The sequence below is a fragment of the Natrix helvetica genome (assembly GCF_964273705.1).
Source record: "Natrix helvetica genome assembly, chromosome: Z".
In the NCBI taxonomy this organism is placed as follows: domain Eukaryota; kingdom Metazoa; phylum Chordata; class Lepidosauria; order Squamata; family Natricidae; genus Natrix; species Natrix helvetica.
This window is the reverse complement of record NC_138554.1, coordinates 79,311,165-79,338,791: the sequence shown is the minus strand read 5'-3', so window position 1 is coordinate 79,338,791 and position 27,627 is coordinate 79,311,165. Positions and strand designations below refer to the sequence as shown.

The following is a 27,627-nucleotide window of genomic DNA, read 5'->3' as shown; positions in this document are numbered from 1 at the left end:
TTTATGTAGTTCTTAATTATTGTAAAAGTTTCAGAACTTTCAGAACTACCATATTTTTGGGACTATAAGATGCACCTAGATTTAAAGGAGGAAAACTAGGAAAAATAGTTTTTGGGCTCTGTGCATCCCGTTTTCACCCTCCCCGGCCACCAGAAACACTTTGCATGCAAAAAACAAACCCGTTTTTGGTGAAAATGGACCCATTTTTAGCTAAAATGGGACGTGTGAAATACTGCAGAGCGCTTCTGGTGAAAACAGGATGCACAGAGGGTTCAGGAGGCCAAAAACAGGCCCCCATTTTTGGTGAAAATGGGCTAGGTTTTAGCAAAAATGGGACATGTGGAGCACTGCAAAGTGCTTTTGGGGACCGGGAAATGCACAAATGTGATTTGTGGAGGGTTTGGGAGGTCAAAAACAGGCCGGTATATTGTCTATAAGACACACCCAAATTTTCACCCACTTTTTTTTGGGGGGGGGAGTGCATCTTATACTCCGAAAAATACAGTAAATTGATGTTGATAATTAAACATTTAGTATGTATGAGAATATATTAATTCTATGATATTCAGAGAAAAACATAGCATAAATTTCAGTTATTTTATTATTTGCAGCTTAGTGACGATCTTTTTCACAGAAGCTTCAATTTTGGGTTTCATTAATGGAATCAATTTTTCAAAATACCTTAAAAGAATCTCTTTCAGTTCCCTTCTAAAGAATCCTTAGTGCAGACATCTTCAAAATATTCCCTAAATAAACTGAATTTTTATTCTCCTTACCTGACAATTGGTCCACATTCTGATTTTGAAATTGAAGCAAAAGAGTTATCTAGAAAATTAGAAAGTCTTCTCAAGGAGTGTTTGTTGCATCTTGCATGGAATAGAACAACGTTTAGGCTTCTACAGGGGAAAGTGCTGACAATCAAGAATGTGTGTTAAAGTCAGGATGCTTTTTCAAGAAGCAACTGGACTTTCTTGTTTTTCTTGAAGACATTTCTCACCCAAGAAGGTTCTTCATCTCTGACTGGATGGTGGAGAATGGAAGGATTTGGAAGCACATCATCCAAGAAGTGAAACATCTTCAAAGAGAAACAAGAAAGTCCAGTTGTCTCTTGAAAAAGCACCTTTGGGACAACTGTGATCTGGATGACTGAGAATCTCCATAGATTTAGCTATGCGAAAGATGTTCTTGTTTCTCTTTAAAAAGGATAAACAAAGATAAAATGGAGCCTCTCCTACTTCTCTTTTAAAAGCTCAAATAAAAGAAACTTTCCATTTCTATTTCATTCCTCTTATTTTGATTTTTTCAGTCTTTAATTATCTCTGTCTACCACCTAGATCAGGGCTTTCAAACTCCCGGCCCATGGGCCAGATGCATCATGCACTGGCCTTGCCTATGCCTGGATTAGCGAAGAAAGTATCGATACGTCATGTGATGCTGTTGTGACAAAGTGTGTTTGACACTCCTGATCTAGATTGATAGGTTAGATTTTAATGATAGATCAAGCTTAGGTTTTCTTTCATCTTTAAATCTTTTGGGATAGGTTTTCTCGCGTTTCTGTAAACTTCCCATCCCTGCATCTATTTTTAAAAATAAATTATATCAAAAATAATTTAAAATAATATATGTACCACTTGACCTATTTAAATATACCTATTGCATAATTAGAACTCCCAACATAAAGATGCTAGTCAGGAATATTCTTCAGTAGAAATCTCTACTCATAATTCAAATTTTTTTTGTTCATAATTCAATGTTAGGATTACACTTTCTTTGAGAGGTTTCTTATGCAAGATTCACTCCACTAAATAAAGCGCTATTATATATTACTAAGATCAGAGAAAATGATGAATATTCAGTTTTTGTTATTCCCTTTATTTTTGTATTGGTAGATGGTTATAGTCATGAGAAGTAACAGACTAATCTTTGCTACAATAACATGCTGGACTGAAAACTGTTCATTTTAAAAATTACTGTTAACTGCCTATATGACATGTTACAGTATTGTGAAAAACATGTAATACATTTTTATGCAGAAATTGCTAAGAGAAACATGATAACAGAAACAAAGGACCCAATAATATTCAGTATTGTTTGCATATTCTTCATTTCATAATTATCTAGTAAGAAAAAAAACTGGTATCTCTAGATGAGGTTATTTTGCTATTTGAATCATTATTGTTAAACAATTCATTAAATTTGCTGAGTCAGAATGAGATTGTAAAAAAGCCACATGAAAGCTGTGCTTTTAGAAAGCAAGTGGAAATTCTGTTTGTTTTTACATATAAATACTGGAATATTTAATGATAAAGAAGATTGATCAAAGTGTGTTGTACAAAGCAGAAACATGGGTTTGATTGTATAATTTCTTTAACAAATATCCATCCCACAGACAACTGGATAATATATTACCATATATACTTGAGTATAAGCCGAATTTTTCAGCCCACTTTTTGGGCTGAAAAATCCACTTCGGCTTATACTCCAGTGAACAAAAAAAAAAAAAGAACACCGAGGCTTCGGTGCTTCCGCGATCGCTCCCACCCCCTCCGCCACCTTCCTACTGGCTCCCACAGCCTCATGGCTCCTCAAAAGCACGGCGAAGAAGGAGGGGGCAGGGGTAACACGGGGCCCAGCTCAGGTGCTCCGAGCGGAGGGGGAGGCACCGCTGCCATGGGTAGGGACGCCAGCGGGAGCTTTGGCGGCTTCACCCAGTGGCGTAGCGTGGGGGGTGCAGGGGGGGCGGACTAAGCTCCCCGCCCCCGCCCCGCCCAGGCCCCTCCTGCGCACCGCCTACCTCCCAGCGGACCCGCCATGCCGCCCCCGCGGGAGCCGAAGGAGAGCGGCACTGCGCTCCGTCTGCCCGCCGCTGCAACGCCACCACGTCCTCCCGCTCCGCCTGGAACGCCCCGGGAAGCCGGCGGCGCTGCGCTCCGTCTGCCCGCCGCTGCAACGCCACCGCGTCCTCCCGCTCCGCCTGGAGCACCCCGGGAAGCCGGCGGCGCTGCGCTCCGTCTGCCCGCCGCTGCAACGCCACCGCGTCCTCCCGCTCCGCCTGGAGCGCCCCGGGAAGCCGGCGGCGCTGCGCTCCGTCTGCCCGCCGCTGCAATGCCACCGCGTCCTCCCGCTCCGCCTGGAGCGCCCTGGGAAGCCGGCGCCTTCCCAAAGCCCCCGGTGCGCCTCCCACCCCCGCGGCACCTGCTTCCCTTCAGTCGAGCCTTTTCCCTCTCCATGCTGGCCTCCTGCCTTCCTCCCGAGGAGGAGCTCGAAGGGCAGCGGGTGTTTTATGTAGTTCCTTCTCCCTCCCTCCTTGCATCAACCGCTAAAAAGCGATTTCACTCTGGAATTGGAAATTAGCCTAGCTTCTTCCAGACCGTTGAAAAACGTGAAAAGCCTTGGAAAGAAGGTCGGGGTGCCCGGCGCCTCCCCCTCTCATCCGCCCCCGAAGGAGTGGGTCTGCAGGGGAAACGGGCGGGGGAGATTGGAGGAGGAGGAGGAGGAAGGTGTAAGGAAAAGGCCAGAGCCGTGACTATAAAGCAGGGAAAGGCGGAAGTTGACTGCATAAAGTGGCCTTGGAACCTGGGTGTGGATGAATGTTGCAGGGTGTGTAATAAGGTGCCAGAGGGATTCTGAAACAACGTTTTCCTATCTTCCCACAGAAGAAATGGGCTGTATTGGAAATAGTTTGTCCTTTCCTGTTCAGAATTAGTGCTTTTGGGATTGCTGAGGCTGGGAAGGGCTTAGGTGCAGGCTGTGGGTTTACTTGATTTCCCTTGCTCCTCTCCTACCTTCTTCCAGTGGCAGCTTGCTTACTGCAGATGTTATGAACTTGATTAACATTGGAACTATAGCTCTCAGAAACTGACTGCTGCCTAGAACTAGAAATTCTCTTTGAAGGACCTAGACTTACAACAGTTCATTTAGTGACTGAAATTAGATGGCACTGAAAAAAGCGACATGACCATTTTTCACACTTATGACTATTGCAGAATCTCCATGATCAAAATTCAGATGCTTGGCAACTGACTCATTTATGATAATTGCAGTGCCCCAGTATCATGTGATCACCTTTTGCAATTTTGTGATAAGCAAATTCAACTGGGAAGCCAGATTCACTTAACAGCTGTTTTACTAAATTAACAACTGTGGCAAGAAATATTGTAAAATGGGGTGAAACTCACATAACTGTTGCTTAGCAACAGAAATTTTGGGCTCAATTATGGTCATAAGTCGAGGACTACCTGTGTTTGATTTCTATACATCTGATACCATCTTGCTTTCTTGAGACTAGTTTGGAGATACAGATGAGGAGGAGGAATCCAGTTTTGAAGGATTTTGATGCTTGTGTTTTAGCTTGGTTGCTTATTGAGTTAAGGTTTTTGTACATTTAAAGTTATTGTTAATACTTTAATGTTATATATTGTTTTTGTTGAATATACTGATAATATATTGTTTTTGTTGACCCTCTTTTCCACATGCCTCAATTAAAGCAATTTTATTGTTATCTACCTGTATTTTTATTTTTGAAATTTACCGTGAGCTGCTGCATTTCCCAGCCTCGGCTTATAGTCGAGTCAATAACTTTTTCCAGTTTTTTGGGGTAAAATTAGGGGTCTCGGCTTATACTCGAGTCGGCTTATACTCAAGTATATACGGTAATCAATAAAACAAAAATAATTTTCCATTCCTGCTGTTATTTGCTGAAGATAGAAAGGATTGTGAGGGGAATGAGTAAGAGTCAGTTAAATACATTTTGAGAAACTAATAGTATTTCAAATAGCTTAGATTGAAACGAATCCCTTACTACAGGTAGTCCTTAACTTCCATCTGTTCAAAGATACAGCACCATTGAAAAAAGTTACAATCAGATCTTACACTTACAAGGTCAAAATTTGGGCACCTGGCAGCCAGCGTGTATTTTCAAAGGTTGCAGCATTCAGGGGTCATATGATTAGCATTTTATACCTTCCAGCCAGCTTTTGACAATCTGAGTCAATGAGGGAACCTGGATTTTATTAAGGGCATCATGATTCACTCAACAACTGCAGTTTGCAACTTGCTGCAGCATCATATTCACAATCTAGGGACCTGAGTACTTGGATTGTAATCATATAACTGTGGAGATGCTGCAATGACCATATCTTTATAGTCCGAGGATATAAATCTCCATTATTTAGTGCTGTTGTAGCATTGAACGGTTGTAGAATGAGAAGACCTTCTAGATACATATTTAGTTATAGGTAATATCCCCATAGGATGATTGTAGTAATTGCGTTGTTTCTAAGGATCTGTGGTGAATTAAAAGAGTAATATTGGAGGCAAAGCAGAAAATATAACTTTTTTATCCTGGGGTATAATCAGGACTGGATCAGAAGATTTGATTAAACCTCATAATATGAATGAATTATATACAGCAGTATTGTGATGAGATTAGATTTAAAATAGCTTGTACAATAGAAGATCTTTGGATGACAGAAGGTGATCTCTGTTTTTTACCTAAGCCTATTTCCTCAATTCTGTATTTGCTATATCCACATTTCAGTTTTAAGGATTTTTTCTTCATTATGTCATTGTTTAAGAAATCACTGCATGTTTTCCAGGAGAGTAAAGGGAGGGGTCACTCGAGGGTTAACACAGCCTGATTGGTCCATTAGACTGAGAGAAAACTTCTTAACCTTCTGTCTCTCCTATTGGTTCCCAGTTTCCTCTCAGTCTTTTGGTCCAAGCACTGTGTGGTTTGGTTCCTTAGATAAGAAAATTACTTTAAAAACGTTTCTAAATTGCTAGGCAGTGTAGATTAAACAAATTCATTATATTGGCTATTCAAAATTCGAAATTGGTGGCTGCACCCAGATGGACAAATTGATTCCTGTCTTGAGTGGCCAGGGAGAGCCCCGTGGGGCGATCTAGCTTCTCCCTTGCCGTGGGCTGGGTGCCCTGGTCCTATTCCCAGGTTTGCGGGCGTGCCGGGCGACCACTGCAACCTCAGGAGCCAGATCTGTCGTCCGCAACGTGCTTCTCCGGGAGAGACTCGAGCAGGTAGGAGGACAGTGAGCAATGACATAGCGGCGTGCCTGGAGGTGCGAAAAGCAAGCTGCCCGGTGCTGCGCCATTAGCCGGCTGCCTGCCGCCCCTGCCTCCTCCTACGAGCGTGCAAATTAACAAGAAGCCCCAGCGGGCCTCAGAGACATGTGGGCGAGCCACGACAAGCAGAGACACCACGGCCGCCCAAAGACGAACGGGCGAGAGGCTCCGGCGGCCATTTTGAGCCCCGCCACGTGCACTGGGCCTACGAGTTCAACAGGGCACCTTTGCTAAACCGCAGGCTGGAGAAATTGGAGCCTCGGGTCTCCCATAGTCCATCCGAGCGCCGCACCAGAGCCCAGCTGCCCTACCCAGACAGAATACCAGAGGGGCTCAGCCTTCAACAGGACCAGGACCAGGCGACTTCTGCAGAGGCCTACTTGGCTGGCAAGTGAGTGGGGAGACAGCAGCGCGCTCTGAATCGGCCCAGGCCATTTCTGCCTTGCACCAAGAAGACAGGAGGGTCCATTTGACCAGCCCAAGGCCAGAACCTCCTCCTCTAAGCCTATGGCAGCACAGAGGCCCTCCAAGGCTACTGAGAGGGACGAACTGAGATGTAAAAATGCCTTGGAGAAGACCTTTGCCAGGGCTGAGAAGCAGGCCCAGTCCACCAGGCAATCCAGATCCAGGTCTCCCATCGAGCTCAGTCAGGGTCATTCCCCCCCCCCACTTCATAGGGGTTTCAGTCCTTTTTCTCCTTTGGTATCCCCTCCCGGGTCATACTGGAGTTCCAGGTGGGAAGGGTCTTCCTCCCCACCAGTTTCCCCTGGTGCAGTCGAGGCAAAAGCAGCGGACCCCTGGAAGGCTCCTCCAGATATTTGCACACAAATAGGGGCCCTAGCTCCCCGGGTCCAGACCAATACCAGGAAGAGGTGACCGACCTAGATCACCTCCCAAAAAGCATTAAAAGGCTTATTTCAGCGGCCATTTCTCGTGGCATTGCCCAAAGGGATAGGGGCTCTTACTACAGCAGGTCCCAGTCTCCTAGATCTCAACCAAGGGCCTCCTCCCCTTCTGTGGTTCGCGAGCCCTCCACCAGGGGGGAGGATAACCGAAATGATATGGGATTCTTGGAGGATGAGGACTCTGCCTCCCCCAGATTCCCCCTCTTTCTCGAACCTGCTACCTCAGGCGATGTTCAAGCCGTTACTGCATAAGGCCAGAGAGACCACCAAAATTGGGACACGGGACCCCACAGTTCCTCCCCCCTTGGATCCCGACATGGACATGTTCTCTAACACGGCCACGAACAAGGAGGAGATTCCTGCTCTTCCTCTGTTTATAAAAGTGGTGAAGAACCAGTGGACCCGCCCTTCCGGCATGGGTGTGGTCAGCAGCTGCGGCGGGACACCCGGCCTGGGGTCTCTGCACCTGGCGTGGGTAAGGCCGGCCTGGGGTCTCTAGGGACGCCCGGCCTGGGGTCTCTGCAGCCGGCGTGGGTAAGGCCAGCGGTGGTGGTGGGACGCTCGGTTTGGGGTCTCTATAGCTGCCGCTCCCCACGTCGTGGTGTTATCCCGGTTGCTCCCCCCCCTCTCCTCCTTGCTTGTGAACATGATAAATTAGATCAGCGGGGAGTGGTTGAGGCAGCTGGCATGGATACTAACGCCAGTGGAAGATGGCTTCGGGAGCTGGCGTGGGCGTGGCTGGAGGGGGGGGTGCTTCATTGTTCCCCCCTGGTATCACTGCCGTTGCCTGGGCCACCGTTCTGTGCCATTTGGCCATTTGGCCCCCCTCCTGTGATATTATGGACTGGGTCAATGGAGTGCGGCCCTGGTGATGGATGTGAGTGCGGCTGGCGTGGGCGGAGCTTAGCTGTTGGAGTCGGAGTTGGAGCAGCCGCCGATGCCGCCACTGTCCCCATTGCCGCCATCACTGGCCGCTTTACCACCTCGCAAGCTAGCATCTGCTGCGATTTTGGACAGCTGGCCGTTACCCTTACATATTGTCCCCAACACCGACAATTTTTATGATGGATATAAGCTTCCTGCTACCCCCTTGAACACTGCCGGCTGCCCCCCCGTGGACATGTCATCTCCTCATTCCATCTCCCCATGATGTCATCCCGTTTGGTTGATGCCACACTCTCCTCTATGCTATACTGCGACAGAACTTTATTCCCTCCGGGAACTCCCCCTTTCCCGGGGATGGCCTTCTGACCTATCAAGACGCTTCCTTAATGATGGATCTTGGGATCCCGAGAGGTGGCATGCGAAGAAGAGACGTCTTAAGGGTTTTTTACAAGGGCTTTTAAACCAAATTTTAAGGGGGGGAGGGGTGGGTTGATTCGGATGGCTCAGACAGGCTTGGGGGGGAGTCTGCCTGGGCACAGGCCAGCGCTAACTAATGAGCGCGGGTTGGGAGGGCTAGGAAGGGTTGGGATTCCGGGGGAGACATTAAGCCATTCCATTGGGGAGTTCACCATCTCTACTGTTTGTGGGAGAAGCAGATATGGTGGGGGCCGAGGGCCAAATGATGTTCGGAGGACGCGGGTTTGCTGTTTGAGAGCAATCGCGCGTTCCGACCCTCATCGCCCTTCTTGCTCGGGATTACAGAACCCTGGTCTCCGGCTGGTGTCGCTTTACGCCAGGTCCGTGGTACATAAGGCTCCCCTCATTTACAATCTCATACAAGAGGGTAGAGTGGACCTGGCATGCATTACGGAGACCTGGTTGGGCCATGAGGGGGTGTGCCCCTTAGCGAACTATGCCCACCAGGCTTCCGGGCGTTTCACCAGCCGAGAGCCCAGGGCAGGGGCGGGGGGGTGGCGGTGGTTATTAGGGAAAGTCTCAGACCTCATGAGGTCACTGTGCCTCAGATGGGCGGGTGTGAGTCCCTCTTTGTGAAATGGGGCCTTGGAGCTCAGGTGGGCCTTTTTGTTACATACCTGTCTCCCTGCTATGTTTCATCGGCCCTGCCGGAGCTGCTGGATGTATTAGCTGGATTGGCGGTTGATTTCCCCAGGCTCATGGTCCTGGGGGATTTCAATCTGCCCTCCATTGGCGAGACATCCGAGTCAGCTCGGGAGTTCATGGCTTCCATGACAGCTATGGACCTAACTCAGTTAATTCAAGACCCCACCCATAATGGGGGACACACACTCGACCTGATTTTTGTCTCTGGGCAGTGGATGAATGATCTAGATTTAGGGGATATTTCTATTCAATCCTTGTCACGGTCTGATCATTTCCTCATCAGGCTTGACTTCCATACCGCTACCCCTCACCGCAGGGAGGGGGAACCGACTAGATGGTTCCGCCCCAGGCACCTGATGGACCCCGAAAGGTTCCTGATGGAGCTTGGGACTTTTCCTGAATCCCTTGCTCACAACTCGACCAAAGCCCTAGTGGGAGCCTGGGATAGGGCTGCCGCTGGGGCTTTGGATCGTGTTGTGCCTTTGCGGCCTCTGACCCGGTGTCGATCCTGGATGGCTCCCTGGTTTACCGGGGAGCTCCGGGAGATGAAACGCCGGAAAAGATGCCTAGAGAGTGGCTGGAGGGCCAGCCGGTCCGAATCTGATCGAACACTAGTAAGAATTTATATTAAATCCTACTTAGTGGCGATAGAAGCGGCAAAACGGCAATATTTTTCCGCTCTTATCGCGTCCGCAGATAACTGCTCAGCCGCCCTGTTTAGGGTGACCTGCTCCTTACTTAACCAAGGAACTGGGGAAGACCCCTTGCAGGGTAGGGCTGAAGAATTTGTTCAGTATCTGCAGGATAAAATCGCTCAGATCCGGACAGGCTTGGACTCTGACTGGGTAGATTCGGGCGAGCCGACGGGGATGATTCTTGAGGAGACTATCTGGGATGGGTTTGACCCTGTGACCCCCGAAGGCATGGACAGGATTATGGGGGGACTCAGTGCTGCCACTTGTGTGCTGGACCCGTGTCCCTCTTGGTTAGTTTCGGCTTCCCGGGAGGTGACATGAGGCTGGCTCCAGGTGATTACCAACGCTTCATTGAGAGAGGGGTTCTTTCCCACCGCCTTGAAGGAGGCGGTGGTGAGGCCCCTCCTCAAGAAGCCTTCCCTGGACCCAGCTTCTTTAGCCAACTATCGTCCGGTCTCCAACCTTCGCTTTGTAGCAAAGGTTGTCGAGAGTGTGGTAGCACGTCAGCTTCCCCAGTACCTGGATGAAGCTGTCTACCTGGATCCGTTTCAGTCGGGTTTCAGGCCCGGGTACAGCACGGAGATGGCATTGGTCGCGTTGGTCGATTATCTCTGGCGGGCCTGGGAAAGGGGCTGTTCCTCTGTCCTGGTCCTTTTAGACCTCTCAGGGGCTTTCGATACCATCGACCATGGTATCCTACTGCGACGACTCGGGGGTTTGGGAGTGGGGGGCACCGTTTTACGGTGGTTCTCCTCCTACCTGTCGGATCGGTCGCAGTTTGTGTTGACTGGAGGGCAGAGATCGACCCCCAGGCACGTCACTTGGGTGCCCCAGGGGTCAGTTCTCTCACCCCTCCTGTTCAACATATACATGAAGCCGCTGGGCGAAATCATCCGTGGTTTTGGGGTGCGGTATCATCAATGATGATACCCAACTTTTGATCTGATGATACCCAACTTTTCATCTCTACCCCAAACCACCCAAATGATGCCCTCGACGTGATGTCCCGATGCCTGGAGGCTGTGTGGATCTGGATGGGGAGGAACAGACTCAAGCTCAATCCCTCCAAGACTGAGTAGCTGTGGTTCCCGTCATCCCGATTTGTACATTTTGTTCCATCTTTGACGATAGGGGGAGAAATTTTAGCCCCCGCAGAGAGGGCTCACAATCTGGGAGTCCTCCTGGATACGGGGCTTAGTTTAGAAGAACACCTGACGGCCGTGACCAGGGGGGCCTTTTACCAGGTTCGCCTGGTACGTCAGTTGCGCCCCTTCCTGGATCGGGATGCTCTGTGCACAGTCACTCATGCCCTCGTCCTTTCTCGCCTGGGACTACTGCAATGCTCTCTACATGGGGCTTCCCTTGAAGAGCACCTGGAGGCTTCAGCTGGTCTAGAATGCGGCCGCGCGGGTTGTCATGGGGTACCTAGGTGCTCCCATGTCACACCCCTTTTAGATGGCCTGCACTGGTTGCCGGTTGTTTTCCGGGTGCGATTCAAGGTATTAATTATGACTTTTAAGCGCTCCATGGCTTAGGCCCAGGGTACCTGCGAGACCACCTACTGCCACCAGTAGCCTCCCACCGTCTAGTATGATCCCACAGAGTTGGCCTCCTCAGGGTGCTGTCGGCCAAGCAGTGTCGGCTGGTGACCCCCAGGGGGAGAGCCTTCTCTGTGGGAGCGCCTTCCCTCTGGAATGAGCTGCCCCCAGAGCTCCGCATAATCCCTGACCTCCGGTCCTTCCGACGCGCCCTAAAAATTTGGCTTTTCCAGCAAGCCGGCCTGACCTGTTAATGTTAATGTTAATTTATTTTAAATGTACTGTTTCTTTTTTTTAAAAAAAATGGTTTGGTCTTTTTGGAATTGGGTTTAATCTTTTTTTAACTTTTGTGATGTGTGTTTTTAATGTTGTATGCCGCCCTGAGTCCTTTGGAGAAGGGCGGCATATAAATCCAAATAAACCTAAACCTAAACCTATTGTTGATAGAATCTGTTCTTAAATAGTCTAAGACAATTTTAAAAAAGAATCTACACAATAAATTGAAATAAACCGTTTTAAAAAATTGTATACTCAATACTTTTAAATAAAACGATTTTTTAAAATTCTATACACAATAAATAAAATATTCTTTAAAAAACATTAAAAGAATAAAAGAAAAAAATAACACTTACCAGCAGGCAGAATTAGCAGCTGTCCAATGTGATGGATGCAGCAGGGAGCAGGCAGGCGACGAGGCAGCAGGTAAGCTGGACTGAAGGGACAAGGAACAACTAGGTCAGCTATGCCCGTCTCCTGGCAGGCTTAGCTAGCCATGCGAGGCTGGAGACTAAGGGGGGAGGGGGTAGCAGAAATCTCCTTTGCCATGCGGTGTATACCAGCTCGCTGCTTTCGCAAGGCAAGGCCTTCAGGCCTTCCCTACCAAAAGCCGCGAGCTGGCCTAAGCTAGTCTCTCGCCATCCCTGCTGCCCACCCTCTTTTGGCCACACAGCATACACCAGCTTGCGGCTTTCATGAGGCAAGGCCTTCAGGCCTTTCCTCACAAAAGCTGTGAGCTGGCATAAGCTAGCCTCCCCCCGCCACAACCCACCCCCTTTTGGCCATGTGGCATACACCAGCTCACGGCTTTTGCAAGGCAAGGCCTGAAGGCCTACCCTCACGAAAGGCATGAGCTGGCATAAGCTAGCCTCACGCCGCCCACCCTCTTTTGGCTATGTGACATATGCCAGCTTGCGGATTTTGTGAGGCAAGGCCTGAAGGCCTTCCCTTGCGAAAGCTGTGAGCTGGCGTAAGCTAGCCTCCCGCCACAACTTCCCACCCCTTTTCGGCCATGCAGCCTAAAGCCTGAAGGCCTTCCCTTGTGAAAGCCGCAAGCTGGTGTAAGCTAGCCCCCCGCCGCCCACCCTCTTTTGGCCACGCGGCGTACGCCAGCTCGCAACTTTCAGGAGGCAAGGCCTTCAGGCCTTCTCTTGTGAATACCGCGAGCTGGCGTAAGCTAGCCTCCCACCTCCTGCCACCGCCGCCTGCCCCCTTTCGGCCATGCGGTGTACGCTAGCTCGCGGTTTTCACAAGGCAAGGCCTGAAGGCCTTCCCTCGTGAAAGCTGGCGTAAGCTAGCCTGCCGCCGCCCACACCCCCTTTCGGCTATGCGCCGTATGCCAGCTCGCAGCTTTCGCAAGGCAAGGCCTGAAGGCCTTCCCTCGCGAAAGCTGCGAGCTGGCGTAAGCTAGCCTCCTGCCACAACTGCCCACCCCTTTTCGGCCGTGAGGTCTAAGGCCTGAAGGCCTTCCCTTGCGAAACTGCAAGCTGGCGTAAGCTAGCCTCCCGCCGCCCATCCTCTTTTGGCCATGCGGCGTATGCCAGCTGGCAACTTTCAGGAGGCAAGGCCTTCAGGCCTTCCCTTGTGAAAACCGTGAGCTGGCGTAAGCTAGCCTCCCATCTCCTGCTCGGGTGATATTAGAGGTGGGCGGGTTGACTATAGCCTGCTCACTGATTGGCTGAAGTCCAGCCAATCAGTGAGCGGCGGGCTGGGCTAGTTTAGTGCGGATGGGCGGGGGAGTGAATGAGCTGCGATAGAACGAGCAGAGCGAGCGACAGGGCCAGGGCACGTGTTCCGGAACTTACTTCCAGGTCCACCAGTGGAACCTCTTCTAACCGGTTCGGTAGATTTGACGAACCGGTTCTACTGAACCGGTGCGAACCGGTAGGAACCCACCTCTGCCGAAGTTACAAATTTATGTTTACATCCATTCATCATATAAAACAGATACATAGGTATGTAGTTCGCATTAAATAATATTTTTGGATTAATTATAATTTTAAATGTATAAAATTATAAAATCTAGAAATTCTTTCACCAATCACATGCCAAACAATTTTATTCCATGCATCCACTTTTTATTGAACATTTAATGTATACATCAATGACAATTAATAGTTATTATGTAAGTTGGAAAGTTTCTGCTAATCTTCAGTGCTAGAGGAAATTATGAAACACATAGAACATAAATTTTAAGAAAGAAATGGATTCTTCATTTAAAAAAAATAGAAGAATGTGAGAAAATTACTGGTCTTGAGTGTTCTAAAGTTTATTTTGTTTCTTTTTTCTTAGGATTGTCGTATGGCTGAAAATACCAAACTCATTACTCAGCTACATGAAAGCAAAAGCTTGATAGAACAGTTAGAGCAAGATAAAGTAAGTAGTGTACATTTTTGAAGCACCATGATTTCTTAGTGATGCCAATTCTAGTAATAAAAGTGAAAATTACTATATAATTTATATAATACATTATATACATTCCCTTATGAAAGCCGTAAGCTGGTGTAAGCTAGCCCCCCGCCGCCCATCCTCTTTTGGCCTCGCAGCGTACGCCAGCTCGCAACTTTCAGGAGGCAAGGCCTTCAGGCCTTCTCTTGTGAAAACCGTGAGCTGGTTATCATAACTATTATTGAAATAACTTATTTCTCCTTTTCATTCCCTCTGATCTCTTTTGGGTAAGCGTAGATTCATATTTCATTCAGTAACTTCTAGATCATTTCCTCCTCTCCTTGGCTTTTTGTTTCTTTAGATTTTATTTGTGTAATAAATGCTACATTTTTCTCAGCACTTTATATTGATACAACCTTAATCAGCAAAGTAGCATTGTATTCTGCTTTTGAGCTTAGGTTTTATATTTATGTATTCTCACAGACTACATCTGTGCCTGCATATTTTTAGGGTATGGTTATAGCAGAAACAAAACGTCAAATACATGAAACTCTGGAATTGAAGGAGGAAGAAATTGCCCAGTTGCATATTCATATCAAGCAGGTGGTTTTGCAGAGTGAAGAACTAAAAAAACAGAAAGAAAATTCTGAAAAAGCTGGTAAAGAATTTTGATTGCTTACTGAACAAGTAACACTTTTTGCATTGCTTTTCTGTTGATAGTCATGAATTTTTTTTATCCTAAACATTAAAACTAATATCAGTAATTAAATAGTTGTAAAATATTTGTGTCTTTCAGAACATTGCACAGGTAATGTTTTGTGATATGTACTCTCAAATGCAGAAATAGCATGTTAAGAGTTTTGTGGTTAAAGGAACTCTAGTTTTCCTCATTTCATACATTGCTATTTAGCATTTTTTCTTAAGAAGGCCCAAATACTATATACACTCAATATAAATTTAAAGCAACTAATTTTTATCTGATTTTCAAGGAAATCAGATTATGAATTGCTAAGTCCTTGGTGGGAGTCATCTTCTAAATTCCATCAACTAATTAACACTTAATATTGTACTGACAACAATCACTTAACAAGATTTTAAATTCTAAAAATAGTGATTTTGTACTAGCTGTCTATTTTTCCTTAAATAAAAAGATAAGAACATTCTATTTATATTAGAAAATGTATATACTAAAACTCTGGTGCAGACTTTCTTCAAATTAGGAATAAGATTCATCAGTATGCATTATCACTTATGTCCCGCAGATCACTTTGTGTCTATCCTTTCTCATTTTTTCTCACATGTTTTGTATCATGACTTTAATATGTAGGCTGTGTTTTGTTTTCTGATTTACAAAAGGTCTATTCCCTTTAAATACTATTTGATGAAAAGATATACAATGAGAAAATAGAGAATACTGAATGAGAAATTGTTTGAGGGAGGGGGTATTGTACACTCACTACTTAGTAATTTTCAGAGGAACTTTCTAATAACTGCATAGGGTCTATTTTGATCCTAATCAGTCCTTCCACTAATCGGCTTTTTTCAGTGCTCTGCAAAAAATGGAATTCTTGGCACATAAGAAACCAAAATGAAATACCAAACGATAAAATTATAATTACTTATAATACCGTGTTTCCCCGAAAATAAGACATGCCCTGCTAATAAGCCCAATCGGGCTTTTCAGAGCATGCACCCTAATAAGCCCTCCCCTGAAAATAAGCCCGTCCCCAAATGTTTAAGCACATGCGCAACCGGTCCCTGCCATTAACATTGTACCACCTACCGGTACAGCTTCCGGGGCAAAACGAGGGCTCGCCGCAAAAACAGCGGCAGGCCAGCAATGTGATCATCCCCTCCCACCTGTTCCTTCTCGCGCAAAAAAACACCGCCCACCCCAATGGCAAAGGCAGCCTGCCTAGTTCCCTTCCTTGCGTTCCTCGCCATTGTGCTCACGGAAGTGGCTGGTGAAAAAAAAAACTTCTCGCGAGTTCAATCAAACATCTTGAAATCGTGAGAAGGGTTTTTTTTTTACCAGGGGCTTTCCTGAATACAATGGCGAGGAACGCGACGGAGCTGGAAAGGTAAGAGGCGCGCCTCGCGGCCCAACACCGCCCACTTTGCCCAAATGTTAAAGGCAGCCTGCCTGGTTCCCTTCCCCGACGTCCCTTTAATGAGGGGTGGCAGGTGGGGGGGGGGGGAAGTGACGCACGCCTCCTACCTTTCCAGCTCCGTCGCGTTCCTCGCCCTTTCGCCCATTGAATCCCCTTGTAAAAAAAACCTCATGAATTTAACTCGCGAGATTTTTTTTACAAGGGGAAGGGGAGGAGGGAGAGAGAGAGGAGCCCAGTGGGGATGGGGGGGAGTGCGGCAAGCTTGGCTGCACGCAACGCATCCTAGAATGGAGCTGCACCGGGATGTTGCGGCTTAACCAGCCATGCAGAGATGGGGGGTGCGGCAAACTCAGGGGATGGGGGCCTAGCGCGGCTCGCAGGCTTACCTGTAGGAAGGAGGGGGCAGCTAAGTTGGGGCAGGAGAAGTGGAATGACAGCTTAGGCAGGCAAGCCATAGAGCAGACTGTGTGCATGCATGAGTGCCATACAGTGTACTATGCCACCCAGGAGTGACGAGTGACTGGGTGGAGCAGGTGGGGTGGGAGAGCAGATGGGTGGGCGAGTGGGCAGGTGAGTACCATCGCCAGCTGCTATTCTGTTTTCCGGAGTGCCTATGCCTGCCGGCCAGCTGATCTTTACTCATGCTGGCGCATCAGAAACCCGAAGACCAGCTGGCCGGTGCGAATACGCACACTGGTCACCTGGTCTTTGGGTTTCCAGCGCTCCGGCACACGCAAAGACCAGATGCCAGGCATGCATGCCTGCGTCGAAAACTAGAAGACCAAGTGGGCAGCATGCATATGCACCAGGCCAGCTGGTTTTTGAATTTCCGGGACTCCAGCGCATGTGCTCCAGTTTGAGCACTCGGTACCAAAAAGGTTTGCCATCAATAGTCTATAATAACAATCCCCAATCTTTTTGCACCAGGAAACAATTTTTCCACAGACTTAGGGTGGGGGAACAGTTTCCCATGTAACCTAGATCCTAGATGTAACCTAGATCCCGGGCATGCATAAATAAAGCTTCACTTGCTTACCTGCTACTTAGCCCAATTGCTAACAGGATGTAACCTGGTATCAGTCCATGGCCCAGGATTTAACGACCTCTGGTCTCTAGTAACAGAGCCAAGGATTTGGGGACCTCTGGTCTCTAGTAATAGAATCTTTTAAGTCTGATGGTGCTCCACACCATTCCATCCCGCCTCCTTACACGTCAGTAATTCAGAGAAGTGTCTTCTTGAGGCACTTCTAAATGTTATTCATTTATTTGGATTCAAAATATATTTTAGACTCTTTTCCCAAGTAATGGCTTATACATATTTTCATCAACACCACTTTATAAATTGCTATTCTATACCTGTGGTGATAAATGACACTAATATATAATAAATGATTCTAATGTATACTAGATTTGAGTCCTCTTACTCATCATTTGTTCATAATCAATTTATACCTTCATTCACTCGGTCCCTAAATTTTGTTTCCCTTCATTTAGATGTAATATCTTTCTTTTTTCTCTTAGTTTCAGATATACACAATTCCTCTTTTTTATTTTATTCATTTTATTTATTAATTTCTGTTCTTTGCCATTTTCTTCTCTTATGTTTCAAATCACAATCTGCCATTTGGTATCATCATCGTACATATTGTCCTCCGCATCTCATTTTGATTTTAGTAAGATGGATAGCTATGTTCTAAAGATTAGTATCTTTTTAAGAAGATAGAGAGAGCATAGCATTAACATACCAGACTGATATATTTGCCACTTATAGAATTCATTCCTAATGGTATAAATGTTTTTGTGTGTGCACTGTTTGGCTAGTATATCAGGGGTGTCAAGCTCAAGGCCCGTGGGTCGGATCCAGCCCATGGGATGGTTAGATCTGGCCTGCAGGGCTGTCCTGGAAACAGCAAAGGACCGGCCCGAGGTGCCTCTGCCAGCAAAGGTCCAGCCCTCCCGGGCCCCCTTTTCGACTACGATGGCCTCCTGCCTCACTGTAGCCTCTGCCAGCAAAAATGATATGAGTGACATTGAGCTGGCCACACTCACTTTGGTCACAAATACCTCAGCCACGACCACCCTAGCCCTCGAGGTCAACCACAACCCTGATGCGGCCCTCAATAAAATAGAGTTTTACACCCCTGCTATAAGCGTAACCAAAGCCCAACTATGTCCAAGCATGGTTACTTGGTTTCTAATTTAGAGAGCATTGTACAAGTGAACATACTATTCCCATCATATTGACAGCATCTAAATTTTATTGTATTTCATTCAGGGCCGCATCAGAGTTGTAGTTGACAACTGGTGGGGTAGGGGTGGTTTGTTGGCGTGATGGGTGTGGCCAGGGTAGGCATGGCCAGGTTGACATCGTTCGTGTCAGGGAGATGCCTGTGATGGTCTGGGCGGTGCTGGGGGGATCCATTGCCTCCAGTAGGGGAAAGCGAGAGCAGGACAACCACTAAATCCTTGTATGCCAGAGGAGCCTCACCATCCCCCTCATGCCATGCGAAGGACCCCTGTATGGTGACGCACGCTGCCTAGAGCCCTGAACACAGAGGGTAAGCAGCCAGTCAGCCCTCAAGCTTCCAGGGCACCGGGATCCTACGCCCAGTCCAGCATGCTTCCCCAAGGTGGTACCTGGCTGTGCTTACCTTTTCCTCGAGGCTACTGCTGCTGTGCTCGCTCTCCTTTGCCAGGTTGCTCATGGTTTATGTGAGAGGGCAAAGTGTGCAGGTCAGAGGGAGGCCCACTCCCTCTCCTCACAAGAAGACACAGCTTTGTAACCAAAGCATCCTCAGCGACAGGATGGGAGATCACCAGCAGAGGTCAGGAGGAGGAGACAAGGGGATGGCAAAAGGGCTGCAGGGCTGCTGGTTGCCAAGTGCTAAGGCAAAACTTTCCTCAAACCCTCACTCCCTCTCATTATAATCTGCTTCCCAGAAAAATAAAACAAAACCACATTCAGACACCTCCCCCCTTCTCTTCACCAAATTCCAGCACCAATCAGCTTGCACTCATTGCCAGCCATGAATATCTAGCGCCTACTATTCCAAGATCTGGGAATTAAAAACTTATATGAACTCACATGCCAGAAATTGGAAGAAACTCAGAGAAGGAGTAAGAGCATCCAACTGGTCTGACATATGGTCAACCTTAGATCTGACTCTGCCGCATTGCCCCTGCCTTTCCCCTACCCCCTGGGTGTGCACAGGAGGCAGTGAGCATGCACAATCTGGGTGAAAGGGAAGTGCTCAGAACACACCCAGCGTGCGGGGCAAGACGGTCCCTGGGAACACCAGGCCCTTTGCATGCTCACCACTTCCTCTGTGTGCGCCCAGAGGGGGGATGGGGGCGGCCTTGTGCTGGCTTTAGGGCAGCCCTGTGGATCTAAGGCTGGCTGTGTTCCAGCCTGGATGGATGCCACTAGGTTGTAGATCAGCGCCTGATCGACATGGGCCAAACCGAGGTGCCATGCGCCTGCCCTTCACTGTTTCTAGGGCGGCTCTGCGGGCCAGATATAACATTGCGGACCAAATCTGGCCTGCGGGCCTTGACACCCCTGATTTAGAAGATTAAAAAATTGATATTAAGGATAATGCAGAACCTGGAGCTTCTTTTTTAAAAATTATTTAGTAATTCAATGAAAACATAATATGTTTGGATTTTAATTTTAGCCTGAATTTTCACAATCTAATTTTATATTTGTTGTATGCTTTTTTTTCTACAGCATTTGAACAGCTAGAGAAGGCTTTAAGTGCAGCTCAGTTGGCTGAAGAAGCCCACAGGAAAGTGCAAGGAGAAATGTTTGAAAAAATTAAAGCTGTTGAAAAGGCAAATGAAGAAGAATGTGTGATCCTTCAACAGGAATTAACAAGGGTGAAGCAGGAAGAGGTTAGTATTAATAAAATAATATTGATTCAGATAATATGTAATATCATAATTCAGATCATGATATTACATAATACTTGACTTATTATAGCAATTGGGAGCCAAATTTCTGTTTCTAAATGATGTGATGATAAATTGTGATCACATTGCTCCCTGCAGTTTCAGTTACTATTGTTACCTGAATCCTATGATTCCTACAACCAAAGTTAGTTAGGAAGCTAGTAGGAAGTTGTAAGTCCCAAGCCCTCAGAGAAATAAGTACTGTATTTTTGGAGTATAAGACGCACTGGAGTATAAGATGCACCAAGATTTTGAAGGGGCAAATTTAAAAAAACCTTTTCTGCACTCGGCAGACCCCCCAAAATAGCCTGTTTTTTTTGCAAAAACGGGCCCATTTTTTTTTCCAAAAAAGGGCATGAATAGCCTTTAGGAGGCTTGTAGAGTGCTCCTGGGCGGTGGAGTGGGGGGCAAAAACGAGCAAAAAATGGACCTGTTTTTTGTCCAAAAAAGGGCATGCATAGCCTTTAGGAGACTCATAGAGTGCTCCTGGGGGCTGGGGTGGCAGAATTGAGCAAGAAATGGCCCATTTCCCCCTCATTTCTGCTCTCCCAGCCCCCAGGAGCACTCTGAAAGCTTCCTAAAGGCTCTGCAAGGCCATTTTGGTGAAGGGGCGGGGTTTCGGGAGGCATAAAATGCTGCATTCAGTGTATAAGACGCACCCAGATTTTCAGCCTTGTTTTTGAGGGGAAAAGGTGCGTCTTATATTCTAAAAAATACAGTAACTGCTACTGGATGAGGAAGGATGTGAGTGGATATATGAGAGTCACTGCAAGTTGGGGATGATGTATGAGAGGTGTCTCTTCAACGAGGGAGGGCATTTGGGAGTGCAAGGAGTGTGAGGGGTATTTCACAGGTTGTGGAGTGGGTGGAGGGCATGAGTGGGTCTGTGAAGAAATGCTCAGATAAGTCTTTATGTAAAAATGTCAGAGTTTGTTGCAGCAATCAAATCTAGAAAGCACACATGTCTGATTCAGCAAGATTCATCAACTTATCCTTACATATAAGAATATATACAACACTCGTGTAGTTCTCAGAATCAGAAGCCTAATCACAGAAGCAGTTTACAGAAACACAGTTAACAGAAGGACAATAATAGGAGCACACTACTTGTATTTATACATATCAGTTAACCTTAGCCACGCCCAGGTTTCGAACTGTTTCAGTTCCCAAACAGCCCTCAATTGGCTGACAGTTGCTATGCCTATACATTGGTTGACCTTGTTACCATGTCCTATTCCAACCAGTCCTCAATGGTTGACATGTTGGCATGTCTATCCCAGTTCATGAACTATGTACACTGACACTCCTCCATTCATGATTGGAATAGACAAAAATTTAATTATCTTAATATTTTTCAAATACTTGTATTTGAAGACCCACATTCACAATTCCCTCCAAATACGTACCTTTTTATACCTATCCAATGCTATTGGGTTGGTGCAGCAGTGAAGCGACTTAGAATACTTACTGCACAAGCTATATGTCTGGTCTGGTCTTCATTGTTGGGTAGTATCTTCCTTTTGTACACCCATTTGCTTTGCAGCACTGTGGCAAAGTCATAGATGTGAACACTCTATGTTCACCCATGGATTTATTTTCCTTGTCCATGGCTTCTTTCCACTTTACTTGTTTAATTTTAGGTAATGCATTATTTCCTTATAATTCCTTGGCTTATACTGCACATTACACACCTTTACTTTACTAGCAGAATACCTGTCAGGTGGAGACCCCTTGTTCCATCGCTCTGACTTGCATGGCATTGACTGCTCCTGTATTTCAAGCCTCTCTTTCTTCGTATCTTTTTCAGCTTCTCTCTGAACGCTGACACCATCACTAAGTGAGTTATCATCACTAAGTGAATCATTCCATTTGCATCAACTTGCATCAATTCTGTTCCAATTTTGCTCTGCAAAGTTAGCAGACCTTGAAATGACTACTATTTTGCTCCAATCATAAAGAGATGGCTGTTTGAGTCTGGCTCATAGCCCATAAATCTGAGCTTTCTAGCTTTAGGTTGTCTCTTTCTCCTAATTGCCTTTGGAAAATGCATCCACACATTGCTTCCAAAACCCTTAAATGTGCCAGAAATGGCTTCCTCCCATACAACACTGCATATGGAGTATCATTAATAGATGAACTCCACAGTCTGTTAATTAAATAATTAGCAGTCAACATGGCTTCACCCCAATATGACCAGCCCAGACTAGAGTCCTCCATCAGTGAGTCCTTCATTGTTTGTAAGACTCCATTCCACCTTTCAGCTACACCATTCTCAGCTGCAGTGTATGGATTAGTGCAGCTGTGTTTTATACCTAACTGTCCCAACCATTGTTGAAAACTTGCTGACATGAATTCTGAACTTCTGTCAGTTTGCAACTCACATACCTGTTGCTTATATCTTATTTCCACAAAGCTTACCCATTGCTTAAATTTCTGTAAATTTTCTGTAGAAAAAATATTTTTAATTTTTTTAAACGCAAATAATACAAACAGTACATATACATCTGAATAAAAAATAAAGAAAGAAAAAAGAAAAAGGGAAAAAAAACATATTACAGTGCATCCCCCCCAGAGACCTTTTACCCCCTTATATTTCTTTGCCTATAACAACTAAAAAATATAAATATATATTCCAATTGTGCCCTTATTCCCTCCAAAACAACATATATTCTTGAGTAGGTTTATTCCCTTTGCCTTCCACCAACACTGATTTTATAAAATCCCCCCATATTTCATTATAATTAATTGCTTTGATCGTCCCCTTTTTAAATTTAATTTCTGTTGTTAATTTATTATTTGTTGCCATACTCCAAATTTCACTATACCGCTCATTTCTTTGAATATCCCAATTTTGTCCCCAATATTTAGCCATCACTAATTTAATTAATATTATCTATGTTTCCCCAATTCTTCCTTTCCCTATATATCGTTCATTCATCTCACATTCTTTTATAATGATTTCAAATTTTGTTAACTGTCTATCTTTCTCCTTGAATCTTTCTTCCATTTTTATCCATTTCTCTAATTGTATTAAATTCAACCAATTTAATTTATATCTTCTTTCTACAAAGCTTACCCATTGCTTAAATTCCTGTAGCACCTCTATTTTATTTTTAATAAATAGCAGAACCCAAACCTGCTGCAGTCATCTACAATGACCAGCGCAATAATAGGAGCACGCAACTTGTGTTTATACAAATCAGTTAACCTAAGCCACACCCAGGCTCGAACTATTTCAGCTCCCAAACAGCCCTCATTGGCTGACTTAGTTGTTATGCCTATACATTGGTTGACCTTGTTACCATGTCCTATTCCAGCCAGTCCTCAATGGCTGTCCTGTTGCCATGGCTGTCCCAGTTCATGAACTATATACACTGACAAAAAAGCTCTATGCAGATCAAAGAAGGTGCATGAAAAGTGCTGAATAGGTCTGCTGCTGAACAGTTAACTTAGTAGTTAATAGTAATACTTCATAGTTAGTTAAATAGTTTACTAAGCTAAAAAGTATGAAAATTACCCAATCTTTAGTTGCATGCACTACATAAATAACTTTCTATAAATTGGGATGTGTCATCTATGATAAACCTTAAAAAGAAATCTAGTTCTTGGAAACCAAAATAGCAATTTTGGATTTGAATGATATACCATAATAATTTACAATGCTTGTTTTTTAAAAAAGAAGGTTTTGTTTACTTTGTGTGTGCATCTGTGCATGTGAAAAATTTGAGTGTATTCTTGAACTGAATGTTTTAATTTAGCACATTCTAGAAACACACTTTTTTATTAATAATATCTTACCTTGCATGCTTTTGAATAGTTTGGAGAAGAGCATCTAACAGTCAGGATTATAAGTAATCTTCAATTTACAACCATCTGATCAGTAGTCGTTCAAAATTATGATGACATTAAACAAAGTGACATATGACCTGTACCCAAAATTATGTCTGCCGACATGCCCCCGTGGTCAAAATCCAAAATCTAAATGTTTGGCAATCTGATCTGGCACATGACTTTTCTATTCAAAGAATGCATGGTGCTGCCCCAGAAATGGGCAACATTTTGAGAGTGGCCACAGTTCTTACAAGAATTGTGTCTGCTTCCAAAATGGTGTCCCCTTAAGGGATGTCACTATGCAGTTACTGTATAGGAAGGTGATCTTAAGAAACAGTTAGTAGACCAATGCATGATGGGGTGAAGAAGTCCAGCAGTGTTGGTCTAAACTGGGCAGGGAGCAAAACACCATGTGCCTGAGGGAGTGGGGGAGGCCCTGAGAGTTACAGTATGCACCTGGGCCTCCTAGGACCTCCCCAGTCCCCTGAGGCACCCCACTTCACAGTCTCCCTTAACAACTGTCAGAATGTGTTGTGGCCCAGCAGGAGCCGTTGGAGTTGCCACCAGACTCCGACAGCGAGGTGTCCTCTGAGTCGGCTCAAGAGGAGGTGGGGGACCCTGGAAAGGGTTCCGATGCTGAGCAGGGCGCAGAGAGGCTGGTTGGCCACCAGGGGGCGCCTGAGGCATGGAGCAGTGGTGAAAGCCAAAGGAAGGGGGCTCCTGATGTCATGCCTTGGAGCAGTGGGGAGGAGTCACAGGACAGTGAGTCAGACATCAGCAGTGAGCTATTAGATGCTCGTTACCGAAGTGCTACCCGGCGTAAGGAGCAATTGAGCAATTACAGGAGATAATGGCTCTCAGCTGCTGATCATTAGACTCCTCTCCAGACTATAAAGGGACTGCTTGTGGACACACTCTTTGCAGGAATCAACTGATCATTGGAGTTGGAGAAGCTCAGATCTGTGTCGTACTTTGGCAGGCTGGATTGCTGCTAAAGGTTTTACCTGGATTACTGTCAATCTGTTCCCTGGACCTTGGCTGCTAAAGTGATTATCTGGAGCTTGGTAGCTGGATTGCTGCCAAGGGGTGTCGCTGTAGCTGGATTGCTGCCCAGAGTGCTATCTTGACCTTGGCAGGCTGGATTGCTGCCAAGGTGGAACCTGTATGTCAATAAACATCTTTGAAGAGACTTTGTGTCGGAGTGTCTTGGTATACAAGAGGAGGGGGTCAGAACAGAATGTACAACCATAATTCTTGGCTGAATTGTGATCTTAAATTGATATTGCCAATTAACTTGATTTCAAACTGAATAGCATTTTAGAAATAAGCGCAATAAACTGGGCTTGGATTTTAACTCCTGGCTTTAAGTACTAGTTATGTATGTGATTCCATTGTCACATTAAGTAGTCGTGTCAATGTTTCTGGACTGTCTGCATCATTACAGCATATTTTAATCAGTCTTAGAAGTATGTGATACAGTTCCCACGTAAACTGTAAAACAACATCATGTGCTACAGGTTACAGAATTTTGAAAATACTATTTTGTTTTAAGTTTTATTTTTTAGTTAGCTAATTAATTATTTATTTTAAATAAAACTTGATGTTTGGACAGGTAATCTATGATTTCCAGTACAAAGCTATTAATAGTTTTGTGAAGTGGAATGGCCAGTTCATATTGGTAATCCCCTTTATGATGAGGGAAAATTGTAATTTATTTGGTTAAAATTAAATATTTTAAAGAAAAAAAGGAGAAAGAAAAAAGAGACCCATCCAAAAGAGAAATAATATAAAATACATGACAAATAAACAAGAAATTTACTAACTTCATAAAAGTTACAGAATACATATAGTTAAGTTTCTTCGGTCACCTTATTATTAAAATAATCAACAACAATAATCAAAAATATTAAATATGATTCAGAATAGAATATTACAGGTATCTGTTCACTTACAGCCACAATTGAGTCTCAAAGGTGCTTTTTAAAGAGGCAACTGGACTTTCTGGTTTTGTTTTTTTGTTTTGTTTTGGAAAACGTTTTGCTTCTCATCTAAGAAGCTTCTTGGATGAGAAGCAAAATGTCTTCAAAGAAAAACCAGAAAGTCCAGTTGCCTCTTAAAAAAGCACCTTTGGGACAACCGTGACATGGATGACTGAGAATCTCCATAGACAACCACAATTAAGCTTGGAATTTTGCTTGTAAGTCACTGCCTTATTAATCAAGGTGCCCATGTATCAGTGACTGCTATCACAGCCATCCCAGATGTGGTTGCTAAGCAGACACAGTGAATGAGATGGCTGCCGAAAGAGGGCAGGCAATTCCCCCCTGTGCACATAAGGGAAATCCTATGCTGTGCTGTAGAAACAAAGCCAGGATCCCAAAGATGTGAGTGTTATTTCTTCAGATTATTGCAAGCCTCACCTCCATGTGCAGATCCAAATTTGGGAACAAAAACCTTCTAGGGATTTCCATTTTAGTCTCTGCCCTTTCTTTTTTCCTCCACTAAATCCCCATCCTCCATATAGCTGCTAATTTCTGCTCCGGGTCTCTTTTTAGATCCAATTTTAATGTTTCTTTACCTTGGGTTGGTCACTCTTTCACCCAGGTCCAAAGCTTGGTTCCAGCACCACTCCTGCTCATATAGCTTGGTCCTGTTGCCCTGATTTTGAAGTGGCCATTTGCATGTTTGCTGCCTCCGCTGTCAGTTTGGAGAACTTTATCTCTGACCTATCGAGGAACTGCTGGTTTGTCTTTGGTCATTTGAGATGTTTCTCTTTTTTCCCCGTTCCTCCAGAACAGTTCCAATCTGAAGGTCCTTGGCAGTGGTATATCTGGTTAGGTTTTCACAGAGCCTGTCAGAGCTCCTCTATTTCCTAAGTGGTCTCATCACAGCACTTCCTGCTTTTCCTTCTACTATGCATTTTCTATTGTGGGAAAATGGGAGAGGGATTGTATAGAGTTAGATGCTATGTAGCCATAACAAAATTCTTTGTAGACAGCCAAGGTCATCTTTTACCTTTGCACCTCTGCACCTGCCTGGAAATGGATGGGTGGAACTGTCAGCAAGGCAGTGGAAGATTGGACCTTGTTATGGACTGGGTATGGACTTGTGGGTGAACTTTCAACTGGGTAGGGAAAACGGGAGAGTTTTCAGATTTGGGTTTTCCCAGATGTGCTAACATGGCTTTCTTAATAAATTGGAACTTTGAGCAATACCTTGCCTTGGACTCTGATTTACTTTTGGATGCTATTTGGAACCCTGACAGCAGGTGAGTTTATTACTTGCCTAAGCAGAGATAGAGACAGGGTGGGGAAGAGGTATGTGATCTGGACATGTGGGCTGTGGGAAAGCTGAGAGTTGTTGGGCCACAGCAATGGGAGGCTCATCTTGACATGGTGACACAGGCAGAAGATAGAGGCAGAGGTGCAGGGGGGAAGGCAGATGATCCAAACGCACCATGGGAAAGGAAGACTCAGTGGGCCGGAATAGGTGGACGGCACAGGAGGCTTATCTTCACATCTGTCGGCTTGCCTGTGGCACATTGGGATTGCCTGCCTTCCACCTTGCACCTCTGCCTCTATCTGCTGCTGGTGCTGCCACATGAAGATGAGTCTCCTGCGGCTGCCTGTCCAATCTGGCCCACCAACTCTTGGCTTTCCTGTGATGCATCTGGATCGCCTACCACACAGGCCTCTGCCTCCATCTGTTGCTTGGACAGGGAGTCGTCTGCTGCCGGATACCATCAGTCCATACGTGTGCTTGATGCCTCTTGTATGTGCACTGGGGGTGATCACTCTGAAATTGTGTTTGCCCCCAAAATAAGCTCTAGTGCTTATTTTGGAGCCCT

At 45.6% G+C, this 27,627-nt stretch overlaps 1 protein-coding gene across 2 annotated transcripts in view; it reads left to right on the top strand.

The window, feature by feature from the left end:
* Positions 1–27,627, top strand: part of GOLGA4 (golgin A4) — a 148,649-nt gene that overhangs the window by 39,455 nt on the left and 81,567 nt on the right. For both annotated transcript variants that reach the window (XM_081932887.1, XM_081932886.1), the window contains 3 exons: positions 13,795–13,878; positions 14,401–14,548; positions 19,729–19,892. In XM_081932887.1, the coding sequence (XP_081789013.1) occupies positions 13,795–13,878; positions 14,401–14,548; positions 19,729–19,892 (396 nt within the window). The remainder of the gene's footprint in view (positions 1–13,794; positions 13,879–14,400; positions 14,549–19,728; positions 19,893–27,627) is intronic.